The following is a 20,544-nucleotide window of genomic DNA, read 5'->3' as shown; positions in this document are numbered from 1 at the left end:
CTTCGCCTTTTTCAAAACCAGTCGGTTGACGCATATAGATTTCATCAATCAAATCGCCATTCAGGAAGGCGACTGCGACGTCGAGCTTTCGCATGTGCCATCCATTGGCAGCAATCAATGCGAATAGCAATCGGGTAGTGGCTGCGGAGACCACTGGGGCATATTTGCAGTAGTCATACTGCATATCATCTTTCTCAACAAGATTTCCAAGGATAACCCATCGAGCTTTGTACGAGCGTTCATCAGTGGATGGATAGTCCTCTTTGCTGTCATACACCCATTTGCCAGGGAATATACGCTTGTTTTTGGGCACATCGCTGATCCGGACTAATTCGAATATCTCTTTGCTCTGCAGTTTCGAAAATTCCTTTTCCATCGCGCGTTGCCATCTATCTTTGTCATCTCGGTCCATAGCGCGCCTCAAAGTCTTTGGTATGTCACGCGAAGTTGCTCCAACTATATATGCAGCGAAACCTTTTGCTGGACGAGATATGACGTCGTCTGGGGCGTCGTCAAAATAGGGTTGGGTGGTCATCTTACTATTGGTTGAGGAAGCGAGTGAAGTCGGTTGGGGAGTGAATGTTGGATCAGTAAGCGAGATTTGCCCCTCATCCACGTATCCATCAGGCACATTGATGATACTATCTTTCTCTAGATTCCATACCATCGCGATATTGCTGGCTATATGGCCCAGAAGTAGGCCATACGCCCCGCGGGTGTCCATTTTGTCGGTCGGTTTCTCAGTACCATGTCGGTGATACCAGATTCTCGCTCCGAAAGGACGTAAATAGGAGATATCCATTGGACGGTTCTCCCACGCTTCTGCAGGGATATAAAAGGGTGATTTCTTGATGTCTTCATTCAAGATATTGCCGTTTGGTGTCGGGTCGTTGAATAAAGGGGTTGATGTCGGGAGATAATTGGTTTTTTGAACGGTGTCCATCAAGGCTTCTAGCCAAAATCGGCGTGGTAAACCAGAGGCATATAGGACTGCTCTGGTCCTTTCCAAAATGATCCGGATTCCGCGTTCGCTAACGCCATTTTGCCAGGGTGAATAGGGAGTAGATGGCTCAGTTACAATGCAAGGCCAATCTTGATAGTTCCTGAAAAACTCGCCATCACCGCGCAGATAGGCAGTTTCATAGCCAATTTTCTTGAGCCATTCAATATGCTGCTTGATGGTGTGATTTGGCTTTTCACGGTTTTGGAGTGGGATAACCCATCGCATACGGGTGGCGTCGTCGGTGAGTATCATGACATATTTGTATTTGCCATTTGCTGGAGGTACATCATCATCTGATTCTTTGCCTAGTGTCTGGCCGCCGCCAAAAATATCAACGTGCAAACGTCTGCCAGGCATAGTTGCCCTTGGGGTGGGCCCATTCCCAATTTTTCGGGTGGTTTTTGCTCGTCGGCAAAAGTCGCATGTGGGTAGCAACTTCTTCCCCTGGATATTGATTCTTCCAATCCGATGGAGGTATTGCAAATCATGTTGATTCATATGGGATAAGCGGTGGTGCCAGTATTCAATTGGTGCTGGTGGAGGTCTATTTGGGGTTGAATTTTGGGATTTGTTGTCATCTGAGTCTGAGTTATCAGTGACTGCGTTTATCACTCCTTCTTCTTCTAGATAGTCAAACATGCCATTCTTGGCTGTCCGAGATATGAGGAAGGAAGTTGATAAATCTGGTGTTATCACCCGGAATTTATAGGGTTTGTCACGGGTGAGCTGGATGTGGAATCCCTGTTCTTCAAGTTGACTGAATGATAATAGGCGAGCATGTAAAGCGGGTATATATCGGACGTCTTTCAGCTCTACCATTTGTCTGCCTATAGGTTGGTGAATAGTTCCGACTCCTTCCACTTTGTGGATGCTATTGTCCGGCAATCTGACTGTGGATTGTGCGGTTGCTGGGATATAGTTGATGAAAGCTGACTTGTCATCATGCATGGTCCATGTGGCGCCAGTATCTAGTACCCAACTGTCTGACTGTGTTGTTGATTGTACTAGATTAACTACTCCATTTGCTTGTGTGGAGTTGGAACTGGTCATTGAATTAGACTCATTGGACTTCGGGGGGCGAAGTTCTGGATGAAGAGACCAGCATTGGTCTGGTGTATGCGGTCCTTTTCTGCAATGAGAGCAGTAAGTCGACCGTCGTGATGTTGATGGGGTTCCTGGTATTTTGGGAGAGTTGGGTGCATTATTCTGAGGTTTGCTCCCCCCCTTCTGTATGCTCCGATTGGTCGAATTCGGATTGTTTGGGGTGGTATTGGTTGGGTCCCAAAGCTCCTGTCGGTATATCGTGTACGAAATCGGTTGATAGGTATTGGGTGACGGTGGAGTACGGCTTTCCATCTGATCAATCACCTCATCCATATCCAGTTCATGATAGACACTTCTTTTCGACACTGCAAAGAGACTATCTAACTGTGTACGGATGAAAGACCTTTGAAAATCACCCAACAAAACAATGCCAATGTCGTGGCATATCTCAGAGGTAGTATATCCTTTCCGTTCTATTTCTGTGACTACTCGCTGCCACTGTCGAATCATCGAGATAGTATCGCCTTGGGGTCTCAAATTCATGAGCGTTTTAACGAGGAGTAAACGTTCTTCCGCAGGTGAGACGCCATATAGGGTGTCCAAACGGGATAGGATGTCATGTGGGTGTTGGGTATGGTCTGTTTGGACTTGGTGAAGAATATCACGCGTCAGGCGGTCCAATATGCGGGTATGTAGTAGTCGTACAGATGTGTTATACACTGCTGACTGTGAAGGGGTCTCTTTAGGCATTTCCTTTGGACGAAGCAAAACATCACGGGCATTGATATAATCCGCGTCAATGAGGAGATCTTTCTTCCATTCAGAATAGTTCTCACGGCCATGGAGGCGTTTGGTATCTCGCCAATGGGTTTTGGCAAGCTGATGGAGTTTCTTTTCTTCTCTGTCAACTGTTGATTGGCCACCTGATTGCGCGAACAGTTTGGATAGTTGCTCAACGAGTTGATTATCCGCTCCTCCCGGATTGGTCTCGGGTTGTTTCCCTTTACTAAGGTTACGGACCTCAGTTCTGTACTCATTCACCTGTTTGATGAGTGATTTCAAAAGCTCAGTTTGGTCTGGCTCTTTGGCGTGGTGGTGGGCGGGTTCTTGGGCATTGGGGTGCCCGGGTTCGACGCGTCCCCCCCCTTGAGCAGGAGGTGTTTCGGGAAGCGGTTGAGTAGTCTGGCTAGGAGGTTGGGTCTCCTGCTGTGATTGTATATACCGGTTGGGGTCCGGATTGATTGGTGTTGGGGTTGGTTGGTCGTCTATGTCCATGACGGATGAGCTTTCAGCGGCATCACCAAAGAGGTCGCTGGCTCTGCGTTGTTTGGTACCCGGAGTCGCCATTTGAAGAACTGGGGGCATCTTCTTTGGGGGCATAATGTCGAGTTATCTGGGGAATATCTCGATTTCGTGGGCTTCTGAGTTTACCAATCGGGGTGGCGTTTTCAGGGATGATTGAGCGTACGGTAGCAATGAATTCTTGCAGGCTTAAAGGCGTAAACTGATTGACCTAACAAGAAATCCCTCGCTAAAGGAACCAATAACGTATATATAATCGCTCCTAACGAGCAGGAGGGCTCATAACCTTTTGGTGTGTGTTGTTAGTTGGATGAATTGGGTGCCTATCGGCTAAGGCTAGCTATATGTCTACCGGGCAGAAAGCGAGGGCGGTCAAGCACGTGACCCGATGGGTACTAACAAACTGAGCATTTAAGTATTACATGCCATGCCTGGTCATTATCATATTATATAGGATCTATGTCTACAGTGGCCGTTCATTCCTCCTCCATCAGTTCGGCCAGCTCTCGCTCTTCCTCCTCGGTCAACATGGACTCAGGGTTCGGCTTCTCCTCGTCCTCATCGGGTGTGGTTTTCTTCGCCTTTTCCACCGCAATCTGAAGTTCATCCGGCTTGAGAGACCATTGACGGATGGTTGCATCGATTCCAACACTGACGACGGTCGACCCAATGAGCACAAGTCCGGTGACTTCCTCGTAATGGCCGGAGAATGTATGGTAAAGCTTTCCTGTCTGTAGTGTACATGTTATTACCATTCTCCATAGCAGCAGCTCTAGCGATGGGACTTGAAACATACCGTCCGATTCCACACACGAACTTCCTCATCTCTGCAGGCGGTAACCACCCAGCCTCCTTGTTCGTAAACCACTACATCCCGAACAAAATCATCGTGTTGCAGCACGAGATTTGGCTTCCAGTTGTCGTCTCTCACAAGACATTTTGCGGTTCTGTCAGCGGAAGCGGTCCAGAGATCAGTATCGTTGTCGAAGAAAAGCTTGTAGACACTGGTATCATGGGCCAACAGAGGGTCCGTGTGAGTGAGATCTTGGCTGCCAGCGGAAATGTCGAAGCGTCGAATCTCACGATCGCTTCCCGCACTAAATACAATCATTTCCTTGCTCTCTGGGTCCAGAGAGGCAGGATCAATCGCTAGATCTTGGAGGCCCTTGGCGTGACCCTTGAGAACGTGTAGTCGTTGGCCACTGGCAATGTCGAACACCAAGATTTGCGCATCCGCTCCTCCGGTAATAAGAAGATCTTGTTCATGCAGTCTTGTGCTGGCGACGGCTCTTACGAAGTCGGTATGCCCCTCATACCGCTGTTTAGGCTGCCGCGTAGCCACATCCCAGCTCCATACGGTCTTGTCCCAGCATCCAGCAAAAAGTAGCTTTCCATCTGGACTGAAGCAAATGCTGGTGACCGGAGCAGTTGGCCCTTTGTATAAGGCGGTAGTTTCTCCTGTCTGTGAACCATTGGATCGAGAAATGCGTTAGGAGACTTGGCTGAGCATCCGATACTTTAAGGACACCATATACCTACTTCGAGGATGACCTTCCGGACAACACCGGTACTCTGAGCCACAAAGACAGAGCCGGGATTCAAAGAATTCACTTGAATAGCCAGAATTTTACTTTGCAATCGAATAGGGTTTCCATTTGTATTCTGAGATTTTAAATCTTTTCGCTCCTGCTCACCCAGAGCAGCCCTGCAGACGTGGTAGTCAGTGACGGACCTGGAGTTGGGAGATACATTTTGGCACAAACGAGGTCTGGAAGAAATCATCTCTATGAGAAGATTGGGCCATTGTTACGTTATTGATATAAAGAAGAATTGATGATCTCAACGATATTCAACTTTGCTGTGTTGTTCTTCAACCAAAATTGCCTATCAAGCTCCTGTGGTCCGCCGTAGCCGACTTCTGGCCACAAAACCCGCTTTTTTCGCTTCTTCTTCCTTTTTCCCTCTCCCTCTCCCTCCTCTTCGCTTCTTCTCGCTTGCTCGCACATTTTTCCTTTCCTTTTTTCCCCTTCTCCATCGACCATTTAAATACTTCCCCTCCACCTCTTTTTCGTTACTTTGTTTTTTCTCTTCTTCTCACTCGCGCGTGTCGCGCAACTCCCTGTCAGCATGGATATGAACCATTTAATAGGGTCAGTCTTCTATGCCTACTGGTCTGAACCAGGGTTTGTGCGGCTCGGCTGGAGTTAACACCTGGCAGTCAGCGGTTCAACCTGATCTCTAAGAGTGATATTCGGTATGTTGTCCTTGCTTCTCAGCTGCTATCCATTCGAGTAGTCGAACTAACTGTTTTGCTGTCCTTAGTTATGTTGGTACTTTACATGAGATCAACCCTGAGGCCTCTACAATAGCTCTCGAGAATGTTGTCTCGTTCGGAACAGAAGGTAGACGAGGCAACCCGGCCGAGGAGATCCCTCCATCTGGCAGTGTCTACGAATATATCGTGTTCCGGGGTAGTGATGTCAAGGACATCAGCGTAGCTGAGGAAAAGGAAAACACAAAGCCTGAGCCACCTCAGGTTCCGGATGACCCCGCCATTCTAGGAGTAAGTGCCTTCACTTTTTCTATTTTCCCTTTTTATTGCATTGTCCGGGCATTCCGTGTGCATACCTGCCGCGGTCGGGCAATTGATCATATGATGAATTATCTCGGATGTAAACTCACAGACCTGTTCCGAATTGCGCAAACAATTTATGTGGATCTTTCCGTTGCCTTCCTTCTGATATGATCAAATTATTCTTGTTTTGACTTGCATGGCTCGCTTTGTCCGATCAGTTGCTAATAGTCATGAATAGAGTATGTCCCGCACGGGTCCGCAGGGTCTTCCTCAATCCCAGCCGCCACAACAGCCTCAGGTCCCTCAGCAAGCTCCTCCTGGCTATCCCCAACAGCCCCAGTTCCAAGGATTTTACCCTCCTTATGGGCAACGCTTTGGGCCTCCTTTCCCACCTGGACCAGGACCTGGCTTCCCGCCATATGGATTCCCACCAGGGTGGTATCCTCCTCCAGGGCAGGGTTTTCCCCAAGCACCCGGAGCTTTCCCTCAGGTGCCAATTGGACCTCCGGGCCAACATCAAACCCCACCTCAACAGCATCGTCCCGGGATGCCGGGTGCGGGTCCCGTAAACCCTCTCAACCCAACCTCTGAGCTTCCGGTCGGTGGAACACCCGCCAGTAAGCCGACCAGCCAGGCTGCTACACCTGCACCTGCTGCTGCTGCCGGTGCGGCTCAGAAGCCTCCAACTCCGCCTATTGAATCTAAGCCCAACGTAACTGAAGCTGTACACGCTGCGCCCGGAGCTGCCACGGCAACTTCATCCAAGGTGCCGCCTACTGGACCCAGGAGCAGTCGCGTGGAGCCGGCGATTCCATTCTCCCAGCCCGCTAAGCCTGGAGTTCCTGCTGTAGCTCAACCTCCACTTGCTAGCGCTCCAGGGAACAGTGTGCCGCAGGGCGCTGCTCAAGCCGCCGCTGTTACTGAAGCTACTCGTGCGGCCACTGCTGCAGTCGCTGCTGCCATGGCTAAACTGCCACAGCCCAATGTTCCCAAGAAGCCTGATGCATCTATTGAACATGTGACCAAGCAGATGAATGACTTGAAGACCCACGATGGCAGTCGTCCCCAGCGTGGCGGCTATCAACCCCGTGGTGGGCGTGGAGGTCGTGGTCAGTACCAAGGTCAACAACAACAGCAGCAGCAGCACAAGAAGGTCGAGGTTCCACAGACAGACTATGATTTTGAAACCGCGAATGCAAGGTTCAACAAACAGGACTTGGTCAAGGAAGCCATCGCCACTGGTAGTCCTGCGGCCGAGGCAGAAATTGTTCCCCAAGAGGGCGCTCCTCAACCCGATGACGGGGACACTAATGACGCGCCGGCTTCTGCGCCTGTCAATTCTTACAGCAGGACCAGCTCATTCTTTGACAACATCTCCAGCGAGTCCCGTGACCGTGAGGAAGGAACTGGAGCCCGTGCTGTTGGTCGTGAATGGCGCGGCGAAGAAGAGAAGCGGAACATTGAGACCTTCGGCCAAGGCAGTGTCGACGGCTACCGGGGCAGCTACAGAGGCCGTGGTCGTGGTAGAGGCTATGGCCGAGGCCGCGGTGGTTATGGCCGTGGATTTTCTCGAGGCCGTGGTGGTTTCCGTGGCGGACGTGGTGCCTCTCAGTCCACTGGAGTCCCGACGCTCACCTAAATCACACTTGCGTGATGAAAGTCTACCGGTACCGTGTTCTTAGCGGTGTTTAATTTTTATTTCGTCGTATTTTATTATCTATCTGGTGTTCTTTATTTTGAGTCTTTTTGGCGTGGCGAAACCTATTGTCATTTTTTCATGTTGCTGGCGTCTGGATGATAGCGTCCTACGAATTCCTGGTCTTTCGCATTTCGACAGATGGGTTGTCATTTCTTTTCCGATACGATTGGGATTCGCACATGGTTTACGGTGGTCTGGGTGACTTGTTGCTTAGGCGAAGGTTGCTTCGTCCTCGGCGTTCTGATTTTCCTTTTACTTTTCGCACATATTGCATGGGCTTGTCTCGACCGAGGTCCGAAGGCATCCTTACGAATGATCATTTTTCTTTGCCTGTCCGCGGTCTGCCCGGTCTTTGGTCTCTGGCACCGGACATGGACACCACAACACAATTGGCAGTGTATCATATCCTTCAAGTATGTACTACATGTACTACCTACCGAATGAAAAAAGAAAGAGAAAAAAAAAAAAACGATCATCGGGTCATGAATCATGTTGCGTATGCATTCCGTAGTCTGTAACCGGTCTTCCGAAATGCGGGGAAACTTCAATAGAGTTATCTCCACGCTGGCATAAAGGCATATACGCCCAGCAACCCTCCACAGCTCCACGACAATCCATGAAACCTACGGTCACTCCCTCTTCTGTGTCCACAAAAATTCCAGCGATTAACCCTATCCGTTTCTTTACGCGTTGTCTCTCCGTTCCTCTGACCAATGAAAGACACTCATCCTCTAATCGCCGACCAGGATGCTATGGCTCTTCTCCGGACGAGTCCCGGAGGGAACGATAGACTTCCCCTACCAGTTGCAATATGATGCTATATAAGGGATCTCCCTTTCCCCCTGTTTTCTCTTCAGGTTCCCCAGCTTTGTCCCTCGTATCCCAACTCTCAATTATCCCCTCTAGTCTCATTCCACATTTAGCTTCCAGCCATGTCCACCATCCAAGACCCCAACCAACTTCCCTGGAACCCTGACTCGACTCGGTTCCCTTCTCGTAAAGAATTGCCCAAGCTCCCTGGCGCGCCGGAAGATGCAGCTTGGGTCTGGGGAAAGGATGATGCCGTGAGTTGTTTCTACAGACATAGAAGATATATTATGCCAACTGACTTTATAGATTGGACGATTGAACTTGTTGACCCCCACCCGTGTCAAAGCTGCAATCCAAGAAGTCAAAACTGGTGAAATTTTTCGATTGGAGTGAGTTTACAATGGTGATTGAATATATAATGCAATATGTTGACGTGACAGTCTCCCCCTGGATGTCCCTCAGACGCCGGCATTTGGACGAGAGGTTTTCCAGCACAACATTAAGGAACTCTTTCCAGGTGTTGCCTATGATGATACATATAACCTGAACACACAGAGTGGAACGCAGTGGGATGGATTCCGTCACGTATGTTACCCTTCACTTGATATATATCTAATTACTAATGAAACTAGTTTGGCCATATCGAATCCGGCTGCTTTTACAACGGGGCAAGTACTACCTACCCTTCACAACCTTATGATGCTAATGTGATTGCAGACAAAACCCTCCGACATCTACGGCGCAAACGCCAACCTTAAATGCAGCATCCACCACTGGTCCACCCATGGCATCGCTGGCCGCGCCATCCTTCTCGACTATCGCCACTACGCCAATACCAACAACATCCCCTACGACCCCTACACGCCTCACCCCATCACCTTCGCCGACCTCAACGCCTGCGCGAAATTCCAAGGCCTTGACATCCGCCCCGAGTCCCAAGGCGGCTGCATCAAACCCGGCGACATCCTCATGGTCCGCTCGGGTTTCATCGAACGCTACAACCAGCTCACCCCCCAGGCGCGCACGGAGGGCGCAGAGCGTACGCAGTTCGCAGGTTTGGCGCAGGAAGAAGCTATCCTGGACTGGTTGCATGATTCCTATTTTGCGGCGGTGGTAGGTGATTCTCCGACGTTTGAGTGCTGGCCGCCAAAGAAGGAGCATGGGTATATTCATCAGCAGATTTTGGCGCTGTGGGGGATGCCGTTGGGGGAGATGTGGGATTTGGAGAGGTTGAGTCGGAGGTGTCGCGAGTTGGGGAAGTGGACATTTTTTTTGACGAGTGCGCCAGCGAATGTGGCGGGAGGTGTTGGGTCGCATGGTAATGGCACTGCTATATTATAGATCGTGCTGTGTATTGCATTGTACAGGGACATACTACTATGGTTATAAAGTACATTAATCGTAGCATTACTGTTATTTAGCAGACAAAGGAAATACCTCCAACACAAGCCAACATAACCAACAACACATGGAATATCCAGACAGAAACAAACAAGATTAGTATGTGGTCATAAATCGTCATATCATCAGTCTGTCCAAGCCCAAGTCTGAACATGGATCCTTCGAACAGAACATGAAAGGTACATAGAAAAGACATCCAATCAACCAGAGCATTAGAAGATATCCTCAGGCCACTCAAAATCATCTTTCATAGGTACCTGCACCTCCACCTGCTGCTTCGTATGCAAGCGACTCTGCTGGGCACTACCATGCACAGCAGTCGTCCCGGCACTCTTCCTCCTCACAAACTCTTTAGCTAGCCGCTGGTCAGCTCTCGCAGCGGTAGCAGCGAGGTCCTTCGGGAGCGGTGGGACGGGAGGAATATATTCGAAATCGTAATATTTGCGACTGGGTGTGCGGGTTGGTGTTGAGTTTGCGCTGTTGTCATGGTGAATATGCTGTTCACCATGCAGATAAAACGAGTTTTGCTGTTGCTGCGCGGAATCCATATCGTAGTCCATAATATCGGTATCTGCATCCGAATCCACGTCAATATCCATACCGACATCCTTATCAGTGTGAGGCAGAGCGGTAGCAGAAGCAGATGCAAGATCGTAGAATCCCTTTTTTGTCTTCAGACGCGCCTGTGCCTTCCTAGGCGATGCAGTGGTAGATATAGAAATCGATCTGGATCTTCTTCTCGCTGACGGGGAAGATCTTGGACTAGTAGGGTTGAGGTAGCGCGGTTTACGTCGTGTGATTGATCCAGGAGTGCTGGATTGAGATTTTCTGCGTTCGACGGAGCCGGGGCTGTCGCTTTTACCCATTTTTTGGAGTTTGGAGCGACGGCGGGTACTGTTTGATTTGGTGGGTGTGGTACTTGTGGAGGGAGTTCCTTTCTCGAAAACGATGTTGGTGCCTTGGTTCGAGTCGAGAGCTTTGGGTGCCTCTAGGGACTCTGGATCGGGCGATTTGCGTTTTAGAGATGGGCTGTCGGTCGTCGCAGATAGAATCGATTGCTCTTTCATCTCCTTTTTGGGCGTGGTTATATTCGCTTCATGGGTGATATTTGGTGAAAGCGACTGCAATGGTTCACCAGCAGCAGTAGTCTCAGTGGTATCAGTTGCATGGGAACGTTTTTTATCTTCAGCCTCCGCTTGATTCTCCAAAGTCCTCTCCGATGGAAGGGTGGAAAGAGTGCCAGGAACGAATGTCTTGGGATAAAAGGGTTGCTCGAAAGACATGGCTTGTTCCGACACTGACAGCGGGACCGGTTCCTGCGCTTGTACGTGTTCGGGCTCCTCCTGCTGTTGCTGTGGCTGTGGTGGTGGCTGTCCCTCATGTCGCTGTCTCTGGGTTTGTCCCTGTTCATATTCTTTTGGTATTTTCGGTACTTTTTCTTGAGAACTCTGCAACTCGCGAAGCTCACGTCTAGTGCGCTCAAGCTTATCCTCCAGATTGCTAACCTTCTTCAACAACTTCGCCTGTTTCAATAGATCCTTCCGGGACTTCTGTTTTCGCACTTCCGGAGTACCAGGTTCTTGCTGCTTAACCAACGAAGAGATACCAAGTGATGACTTGGCCCTGCGAAGATCCAACGCGCCCCGAAAATCCAACGAGCTTCGCAGATCCAACGATGTCCTGATCGATCCCCCAATTGTCGAGTCCTGGCTCTCTCCAGATATCTGTCGCGCGTGACGTCCAGGTGTAGAGGGCTTGTAGTTGGTGTCCATTTTTGCCTGGATGGATTTCCACGCCTGCTCGGGGAGTGCATTCGAGGACTGCGCATCTTGCATATACGCGCCCTTGACGGTTCCTTTGAAGCCGGACTTTTTCAGCTCCTCGTAGGCCCTGTGCACGCGCGCGATGTCATCCTCTTGCTGTTGGTTGTAGTTGTAATTTTCATCTGTAGACGCAGACCCGGAACCAGAACCAGAATCAGAAGTATCCCCCTTCCAAACCCCCGCCCATCCACCAAATGGATTGAATGCAGAGGCAATCGCCTTCCCAAATCGAAAAATTCCCGAAGATTTATGGCTGTGGTTACTCGCACCACCAGAGCCCCTTTCGTGTTGAAAGTTCTGTTGCTGGGGGTACTGCTGATGCTCCTGCGCATACAAATCCTCGCGAAGATAAATACTGGGTGGCTTTTCACTGACGCTATCGTTCATAGTACCCTCTATGAAACGTGATCGCCGACCACGGGGCGCAGGGCTCTTGGGACTCTTTGTCGAGTTCGAGTTCGAGGCTGTAGCAGTTATACGAGGAGAACCAGTCATGCGATGCCTCCATCTTCGCCCAAAACTACTCGCGCTCTCGTGGTATTTCTTGACTTCTTCTCGTCCCTTGTCCTGTTCATGCGCTTGTCCACGAGACTCCTCGGGCCAATCATTCGACCGGCGTCTCTTCGGGGAATGCGGCGAACCATTCACACCCTCCTTATCAACATTGTAGTACTCGACTTCATCCGCATCGTCATACTTCCCAGAGACATCTGAGCCGCTCGAATCCAGACTGTTGCTGCTGATGTTTGAACTCGAGCGGGAGTGTTTGCGACCTGCGGAGGGCGCGGTTGCTAGGTCGTCGCGGCTGGCGTTGAGGTGGAGGGCTTCTTGGAGTTGGTGGTCGGCGTGGAGGGGGCCGAGATCGAGATTTACCTCGAGGCAGGGGGTCTTTTTATTAGACCTGTAGTTAGTAAAGTGTAAATTTGGGAGGGGGGGAGAAAGGCAAACCTCAACCATGGTTACCTGCTTATTTGTTAGCAACCGAACAACGACGGATATTCAAAGAATTATTCCGTAGACATTGAGATAGATGTCGACAATAAGGATAACAAAAAGTGCAGAATCGAAGAAAACAGAGAGAAGAACACAAGAACAAAAGAAAAGAAGAAAAACACCGAGTCGATGTTATTGTTATTGCTGCCGCTGTTGTTATGGGGGTTGTTTACATAGCGGAGTTTGCGGCGATCCTCGACTGAAACTAAAAATGCCGGGGCAAAACATGCCAAGTCAATTACAATTCTTTGCTAGCAAAATCCTTGTAAAACCCATGACCATTTCACGTATAAATGCAAGTATAGCTGTCAGATGTTTCATATATGCCTGCAAGGCCTCAATGCCATTGTGTCTCCTACATAGATCGGTGCATACACTGCTATATACATGTCTCGGTTGGACATGTCACTCGATTTCTTCAGGCACATACTATCTACAGTGGAGGGATATAGGTAAGACGCATTGAAATGAATTCAGCATCTCAAGTATCATAGCGCAGGCCGCTCATATGCAGTGTCCACAACCAACAGAACAGCTAAAACGCAAGACAGGGGGAATCAATGAACAGGAAAAAGTCAGTCAAGGAGTGGTATCCCGAGCAAACGAAATCGGTACTCAAGAATAGGAAGGCCGGAAAAAATCATATACAAAAAGTAATAATAAAAATAAAAAGAGAGAAGAAAATAAGGAACGACAAAGCAAAGTGGTATAAACATCAATTCCGTCCCATAAAAATTCTCCAATCTGCAGATCAGGGGATATAATGCGCAAAACCTATCCACAAAAGAAAAACCGCCTAGTACGCCGTCCGAATATATAAAGAAAATTAAGAGAGATTAACTAGAATACGCTGGCGGAATCTTCATGGCCATGCGGCCGTTAGCTCGCTTATATGCCATCTCATCGCGGGTTTCACCACCAAAGTAGGCCCGACTGGACTCAGAAAGCTTCCGTTCCATGCTCGGATATGATTCTGTATCTGGTCGCATGCCGTTTTGCATCGGGCGCTCATCAAACCCAAATGAGTCCTCGTGCGACCGTTTGCTTAACTTCGATCCAGGGACATCGTAGAGGAGCCGCTTGCCCGGAGTCATCTCGTGGCTCGGATGCGGAACCATGCTGCTGGGCATGTTGTGGACGTAATCACTGTTACCGGACAGGGACGAGAGAGGCGGAAGGGAAGGTACCAGACCTGCTGAGGGTGTTTGAGATCGTGGCGCTGAAGGTTGGGTCTGAGATTGGTGATATGCGTTGGGATCTGAGGAGCGGAATTCACCCGCTGGTTGCATGAAGCCCTTTGGCGGCTCAAGACGGAGAGGCGGCAGAGGTCCGGGGTAGCTAGAGGTCCGCTCAGTGTGCGGCCGCGGTTGAGGGTATGGATATCCTGTGGGTTCGTATTCGGTCGACGGATATCTGGTGTGGGAGTATGACAGATGAGGCGAGTACGAGTTGACAGGTGCCGTCGTTTGGGGAGTGGGAGGGAGCGCAGGAGCGTGGTACTGAGGCTGAGCAGAGCCAAATGAAAGGTGCGAAGTATACGGAGATGCCTGCGGCGCAGGGACTGGAGGCGCAGCAGGAATGGCTCTCTGGTACGGCTGCGCACACGGGTATCCGTAGTCAGATGCTGAAGGTCGACGCTGCGCATCAGGAGCGTAGGGGAAGGCGGGCTCAATCGTGCTGGTGCTGGCAGATCGTGGGCGTTCGATGGGAGTGGCTGCTGCTGCTGCGGCGGCGGCGGCGGCGGCGGCGGCAGCAGCAGCGGCGTAGGCGTCTGGCGTGGAGTACCGGTTGTCTGCTTGGCGAGGTGCTGCAGCATACTCATCGTAGTCGTCGTTGCGCTTGTCGCCGCGGCGTCTCATGCGGACATCACGGCGAATACGAACACGGCAGCCTTGTTCAGCGATGACCCGACTCAGGGAAGTACTGGTGGCCAAACCCGGGAACTTCTTGGCACTGTAGACTGTGAAGGGAATGGAGTTGACCAAGAGACGGAAGTTGAACGCGTCAGGAGTGCTGGCGCCCGGTTTCAGCGGTTGAACGGTGGTGTCCGGCACCGGAGGATCTCTATCGGCGTCCTTGGCATCCTTGGTCTCCTCGTACAGGTGGAAGGTCAAGCGGTATCGACCCTCATGACGGACCGATAGATCGGGAAAGATGAAGTATCCAGCCTGGGCTGGACGGTCCAAATAGGCGATTCCTGCGACGGGCACACCGGTCAACACGGGTGTGCTCGGAGTACCAGCGACTCGTCCATGCGCAATGGGGCGCGCCGTTTGCAATGTCGCGTACAGGAAGAAACTGGCATTGTAGGCAAAGGTGATGTCGGTCTTGTGCAGGTCGTTGTTAGGGTCGGATTCGAAGATGCGCAGTTCAACAACGGGTGGGGGATCAACCGGCCGACGGTCGGCAGACGCTGTTTCAGTTAGCATTCTCTTTCAAGTTATCAGAGGGGTAATGGCATACATTTGGCGCCCGCACCGCAGGCTCTGGCACGTTCAGGTTGCTGCATAACACTGAGCTTGTATGATATCCTCTTACCCTCACGGGTAATCCGGCTGAAATGGGCTTCCGTCTCGTTCTCCGGAGGCATGAGGGGCATTCGCGTCGCCATTTTGATGGGGTTGGTGTGTCTGTCAAATGTTAGTACACTTTTCCAGTTGAATTCCGAGACACCGATCGCGTTCCACATACCAGATGATTGATCAACCCAACGATAACAGAATCAGCAAGCTGATCGAGACAAGTCTCTATCAGTTCTTCTCTGAAGCTCTGAAGGAATATGTCTTTCTCCGTTTTCTAGCGTGAAACCGACCAGCCGGTAGACGTGTGAAGTTCGGAAAACTGCAGGAGTTGGGACAAAAACAGCAAAGCGCGATGTTCTTTTTCTCGCCAGGCGAGTACTCGAGAGATATACGCGCCAATAAGGGGTATATATAAAGGGAGCTTAGAGGATAGCCAAGAGACAAAGAAAAACAACCCGACAGACAGTAACCGGGGAAGGAACCAGCGAAGATCCCGTCTGGAGTTGAGCGGGATATGGTTCAGAGGGAAGAATAAAAGAATAACTAGATGGGTTCAAAAGAAGACATGGAGAAAAAGAGACAGAAAGAGGGAAGATAGATAGAAAGAGAAGAGGAGAAAAGAAGAAAGAGAGGAAGGAGGCCAGAGAGTGGGAGAGCGGCAGCAGCAGTTTTACGGTAATGTACATACATGGCGAGAGCGCTAAGGGGCACTGACTGCTGGTATCGAACCCGTACGTCAGGTACGAGGTTTTTCTTTACCGGAAGTTCTGACGCGAGCTAAGTGGTTGGCCAGTGGGGAGAATATCCACTTGGACGAGCCAGAGCAGTGGATCTGGGATGTTACCGGGCATGATTATTTTTTTAATTGGCTATAGGGAAAAGAAATGGATCTGTTAGGTTTCCCGGACAGGGCAGCGGGTTGGCGGACAATGAGAGTGGTCCGTGGTTTCATCCTGTCACGGGAGGGATTATTTTTGTCTGCTCCACTACCTCCGGGGCTAGTGCGATTAGTGGCTCTTGGCGACAGGGATGATGCTTCGCTTAGAGGAAACTTTTTCCCGTCGGATCTCCTATTTATTAAGTGCTTCTGTCAGAGTAATAGTGCCATTTAGGGAGAGTAGTGCGAGTACGTGGTAATTAAGTACTAGACAAAGAGTAACACAATAACTGCAGAATCCCAAGCTGGAGCTCGTCAGCATGCTGTGTCCCAGTCCAACGGATCGGATACATGTGCTGAAATATAGGTGCTCTATAACAACAGACTTATTGCGCGTATCTCGGCTGCTTTTATTCTCGGTACATTCCACCCAATTTTGTCTCTTCCTACATCACAGATTATGTACACGCACTCTTTTCGGATTATCCGAGATTCAGCCACGACATCAATAAGCACCTAAGCGCAGTAAGCACTCCGTACCAACTTTGGGCCACCAGATGATCATACCTATCACGTCCCAGTCCCGATCCCAATAGTACCGGGAGTGTTTCCAACGGTGTCAACCCTTAATTAAAAAGATGGTGCTACTTGTGCAAGCATGCCGATACTATCACAACGGTAAATTGGATCTGCAACGAACAGATCCCGGGCTGCGTTGGCCGATAGATTCGACAGGGATGACTTGGTTGGATCGTATTACTTGTACGTATATAGTACTAATTGTCAGCTGGATCGCTGGATTTACACTTTGCTTTTCATGCCTTTCATATTCTATCGATCCAAATTAACTCTGTACACACTTCAAACATTATAACTCTACCCCTACTCCATACCCATATCAAGTACCTTATCACACTATCCCAAAAAGGCCACGCGGTACGAAGTATACCTATCTGTACAACCATACCACATGCGGAAGCACCCCACCACTCCCAATTCCGGCCTGTCAATGGTCCGTGACCCTCTTGGTGGTTCCACCATGGCGCTCGTCATGGATTCCTATTGGCTGGTTTCAAATAACTGAGCCCACCCAGACCCCGGCGGTGCGGACCGAATAAAAAATGGCTCCAGTTTCCGGCCGAATCCGGTATTAACAGGACCGAGTTAGTACAAATGTAGAATAGTGAGAATAGTGACGAATATTTAGGCTAAATGAGACTATGTAAAATTCTGAAGTTTGGCTAATCCGTGGTTGACAAAGAGAAAAATTGATGAACGGAATCCAGCTAAGCTTGTACAAGGGCAGACCACAGCCATGGGACATACGTACCAGAACCTCGCCGATGGGATTACATGGTTTTACATGACTCACGACTTCGGAGCCGAAGCTAACCAGCCTTCCCTCGTGCATATCATGATTGGTTCATCAGCTGGGCCTTGGTGCGGTCAATTCTCCGGTGGTGATACAACTGGCTGTACCAGGTTGATGGACTCTGCACATATGTAAGAACGAAACTTTGGGTCGGTGTCCAGTAACCAGTAACCAGGAAATACGACCTGCACTGCATTCTGCAGTACTGCGTACTTGTAAAAATGGGATTGTATTGTGCGACCACGAACCATTGATTGTTCATGCTTGGATGGCAGTGGAGTACCCCTACATCACTCCGCATTTGCATACAGAACACAATTCAATCCAGAACATAGTACGGAGTACTCCTCTCATGAGTACACGGTCCTATGACCACGCACAGACCATTGCTTTTTTCTTTTTACCCGAAACAGCCACCAATCGCATTCCTCCATCTAAATGAACCCTGAGCCCTGTCAAAGTCTATTCACCGAGGGGCCAATTAAGGATCTTCTTTCGGAGATAGTGAAAGTGATCTTCTGATTGGGCGAACTTTCATTTCGGTTAAATAGTCTTACTGCACACCATCATAGAGTGAGAGAGAGTTAGACACAAACTAAAACGTATACTCGTGATACGGAACGCTCAGTCACCTGCCTAATTCTCAGTCAAAATTTGCATCGCACCGCATCGCCTCCGACACCACAATTAATAAATAGTTATCGGGATCCGACGTATGTGCAAAGAACACGGAGAACTCCGGTGACCGCCCCGAACCCGTGAAATCTTCTCCCTCCCAAACCATACACCAGGTGACGATCAATCAATCAATACATCGAGATCGCCCGATCGCGTCTTATATCCGCTTGGTGTTCTATTGGTTCGTTGTTGCTTGGAGTTCTTCTCGTATCGAGGGGACCTGCAGGACAGGTTGAGATGTCTTGCATCCACGAAGCCAAAGAATGGTTGATGTAATTGAGTGGTGGGGGGAGGGGAGGGAGTGTTTTACAGATTAGTATATTTGAATTATATCGATTCGTTGGATTCCTGTTGGAGAAAGACCACAAGGAGTAGATATGGTGTGTGGTGATAACCGCTGGCATCTAATACAATGATGTCAAGCATAGGCGGCTAGTATGCGTACAATTCGTGAGCTTGTATGGGAACGTGATCGATCAACGACCATAAATCAGATCCCCTCGTTTCGCAATAGTCCTCTGACAGTGTACCAGAATAGCAGCCTGCCGACTAACCTCTACCAAGCTCCCCACCACCTTCCGATTCCCACCCACAACCCATACAGCGCATACGGAATGCCAACCTCACGGCAAAACCGCAGCACCGACTTTTGAGTTGGCCGGAGGTTATGACGCGCGGAACCCTGAGGAACAAATGGTGGATCGCCTGGAATTGAAGACCACCGTGGAAAAAGTCTGACCATTCCGGACAGTCGATACCCATGGTCGTCCGCAGCATTTTTTGGGGGAAGGACTCGGTTGGACCAAGGTCGGTAGTCGACATAGCAAAATGAGATAATGTGAACTACACGTGTAGTGGCATCGTGACCATGTGACTGTCCATGACAAAGGCGAATCGAGCCCAGGCTGTTAGGATTGACTTGTAGACAAGGAGATAACCGAACCAATACCAGAATACTAAGTTTTCCACAATCTCAAACCAGCGATGCCACCATACAGTGCCCTTTCGAGGGCCTTGGCCCTGGTTGAGAGAGACCCACGATTGGACATACAGGCTGAACCGGCCAAACATCAGAACTGGGTAATAGAGAAAGGCCCGGTAACGAACCAAGTGCTTTCCCACGGCATCATAAGACGTAAACCGCTCATGATAGGTAGCAAATAGACTACCAAGGAACCGGTGGCCCACGGCGAAGAATGGCTGATGCTGATTATCAGGGTCGTGCTCTGGCGCGTTGGTCACGATATGATGTACGTTGTGCGTACGTTTCCTTCAGCCCAGTGAAAGGCCTTCAATTGGAGCAGTATTAACCATACCAACCTGGCTGTCAATCGTCAAATTACGTGTAATATCCATGTTGCCAGCATCATGGACCGCACGAACAAGCTGTGATCAGAACCAGCCCTGAAAGATGGTGCTGGTACAGTACCACCCAGTATGAAGGAGAAGCAGCATGAGACCAAAAATTAATGAGCGGCGCCCAAATTCCTAGACATAAGTAGTACGGTTGCACTTGTATATTCCCTCAGCCTGGATCTTGTCATGAAGCTCCCGATATTTCTCGGTAATCTCATCCTGTGTATTCTGGTCCAGTGAAAGGTACTTGTCCATGGTGAGCACCACTTCATCCACTGTCAAGCTACCGAGAAAAGCCAGTTCACTTGACTATCTAAACTTGATGTTGATGGCTGAAATGACGCCTCTCTATTGGCCTCTGGGGATTTTTGATAGTGCCCTCCCTGGATAGGAGGCACGAGGTTCTCCCATCACCCTCCAATCCTTCCAATCTGGTACCGGAACATATGACTGCACGTTTCGTCCGAGTAGAAACCAATACCCGGAAATTTTCAGCAGCATGAATGCCCGAAAGGAAGGAGGACAATTATTCTAACACGGTGATTTCATCTGTTGCATCCATTCCCACCATATGCTCGATCGTTTTATGGCCGCCGGGATGATATTTGCTCTCCCATTGAGAAGATGCTGGATTAAGCACGGAACTCGGAGGGTTAGGAAATTATGTCTTTGGTCGAAGCCAGGGTTGCGGAGCTGAAGAAGCGAAAGCTGCCGGAATAGTGGCAGTTTTGGAAGTGAAGGAATTGAGTTCTCGGAAATGTATTCCGGACAATTTTGTGAACATTCTGGAATTGACATTTTGTTGTATAGTCTGTACGTCATGGATCGAGTAATACTTAGTCTGCTGATTTTTCCTTTTCACTTTACATTCTCAGGCCATCGAGAGCTGAATTCCGAGCACATCTATGTCAGCTACCCGACTCGCCATTGATGCTCAACATGCGAACAATGAACGCTGGCGCTAACAATTCTATGAAAAAAGGCCAGCCCACCAACTGGCCATGAGATATACTCGCTATAATACTCAATAGCATATAAGAGTCCACATGATGGTGATGAATAACTTAGATAACTCACTATGAGACATAC

General features: G+C 49.6%; 7 protein-coding genes across 7 annotated transcripts; 3 read left to right on the top strand and 4 right to left on the bottom strand.

Moving 5' to 3' along the window:
- Positions 1-2,586: 2,586 nt before the first annotated feature.
- Positions 2,587-3,427, bottom strand: EURHEDRAFT_377567 (uncharacterized protein; the record flags this gene model as incomplete). The annotated part of the gene is made up of 2 exons (XM_040778980.1): positions 2,587-2,685; positions 2,753-3,427. The coding sequence occupies 2 exons, from the start codon at positions 3,425-3,427 to the stop codon at positions 2,587-2,589; spliced, it is 774 nt and encodes a 257-aa protein (XP_040639191.1).
- A 346-nt stretch (positions 3,428-3,773) lies between these two features.
- Positions 3,774-5,246, bottom strand: EURHEDRAFT_412320 (WD40 repeat domain-containing protein). The gene is made up of 4 exons (XM_040781876.1): positions 5,113-5,246; positions 4,889-5,054; positions 4,146-4,811; positions 3,774-4,080 (listed from the first exon to the last, which is right to left on the bottom strand). The coding sequence occupies exons 1-4, from the start codon at positions 5,151-5,153 to the stop codon at positions 3,826-3,828; spliced, it is 1,128 nt and encodes a 375-aa protein (XP_040639190.1). The 5' UTR covers positions 5,154-5,246; the 3' UTR covers positions 3,774-3,825.
- Positions 5,247-5,476: 230 nt separating this feature from the next.
- On the top strand, positions 5,477-7,563 carry EURHEDRAFT_515351 (putative G2/M phase checkpoint control protein Sum2; the record flags this gene model as incomplete). The annotated part of the gene is made up of 4 exons (XM_040786365.1): positions 5,477-5,499; positions 5,568-5,603; positions 5,672-5,912; positions 6,163-7,563. 4 exons carry the CDS (start codon positions 5,477-5,479, stop codon positions 7,561-7,563), a joined length of 1,701 nt encoding a protein of 566 aa, XP_040639189.1.
- A 651-nt stretch (positions 7,564-8,214) lies between these two features.
- EURHEDRAFT_530847 (uncharacterized protein) lies at positions 8,215-9,774 on the top strand (the record flags this gene model as incomplete). The annotated part of the gene is made up of 5 exons (XM_040787167.1): positions 8,215-8,687; positions 8,740-8,822; positions 8,874-9,018; positions 9,066-9,101; positions 9,151-9,774. Exons 1-5 carry the CDS (start codon positions 8,556-8,558, stop codon positions 9,772-9,774), a joined length of 1,020 nt encoding a protein of 339 aa, XP_040639188.1. The 5' UTR covers positions 8,215-8,555.
- Positions 9,775-10,046: 272 nt separating this feature from the next.
- Positions 10,047-12,614, bottom strand: EURHEDRAFT_377563 (putative nuclear RNA binding protein; the record flags this gene model as incomplete). Its single annotated transcript, XM_040778979.1, has 2 exons — positions 10,047-12,545; positions 12,606-12,614. The coding sequence occupies 2 exons, from the start codon at positions 12,612-12,614 to the stop codon at positions 10,047-10,049; spliced, it is 2,508 nt and encodes an 835-aa protein (XP_040639187.1).
- An 872-nt stretch (positions 12,615-13,486) lies between these two features.
- On the bottom strand, positions 13,487-15,261 carry veA (sexual development activator VeA; the record flags this gene model as incomplete). Its single annotated transcript, XM_040784283.1, has 2 exons — positions 13,487-15,063; positions 15,114-15,261. 2 exons carry the CDS (start codon positions 15,259-15,261, stop codon positions 13,487-13,489), a joined length of 1,725 nt encoding a protein of 574 aa, XP_040639186.1.
- Positions 15,262-16,292: 1,031 nt separating this feature from the next.
- On the top strand, positions 16,293-16,928 carry EURHEDRAFT_412315 (uncharacterized protein). The gene is made up of 2 exons (XM_040781875.1): positions 16,293-16,565; positions 16,617-16,928. The coding sequence occupies exon 2, from the start codon at positions 16,688-16,690 to the stop codon at positions 16,895-16,897; it is 210 nt and encodes a 69-aa protein (XP_040639185.1). The 5' UTR covers positions 16,293-16,565; positions 16,617-16,687; the 3' UTR covers positions 16,898-16,928.
- The last annotated feature ends 3,616 nt before the right edge of the window (positions 16,929-20,544 follow it).

This window comes from Aspergillus ruber (assembly GCF_000600275.1).
Source record: "Aspergillus ruber CBS 135680 unplaced genomic scaffold scaffold00012, whole genome shotgun sequence".
NCBI lineage: Eukaryota > Fungi > Ascomycota > Eurotiomycetes > Eurotiales > Aspergillaceae > Aspergillus > Aspergillus ruber.
Note: the sequence above shows the minus strand (reverse complement) of the source record. Positions and strands in the feature narration are given on the sequence as shown.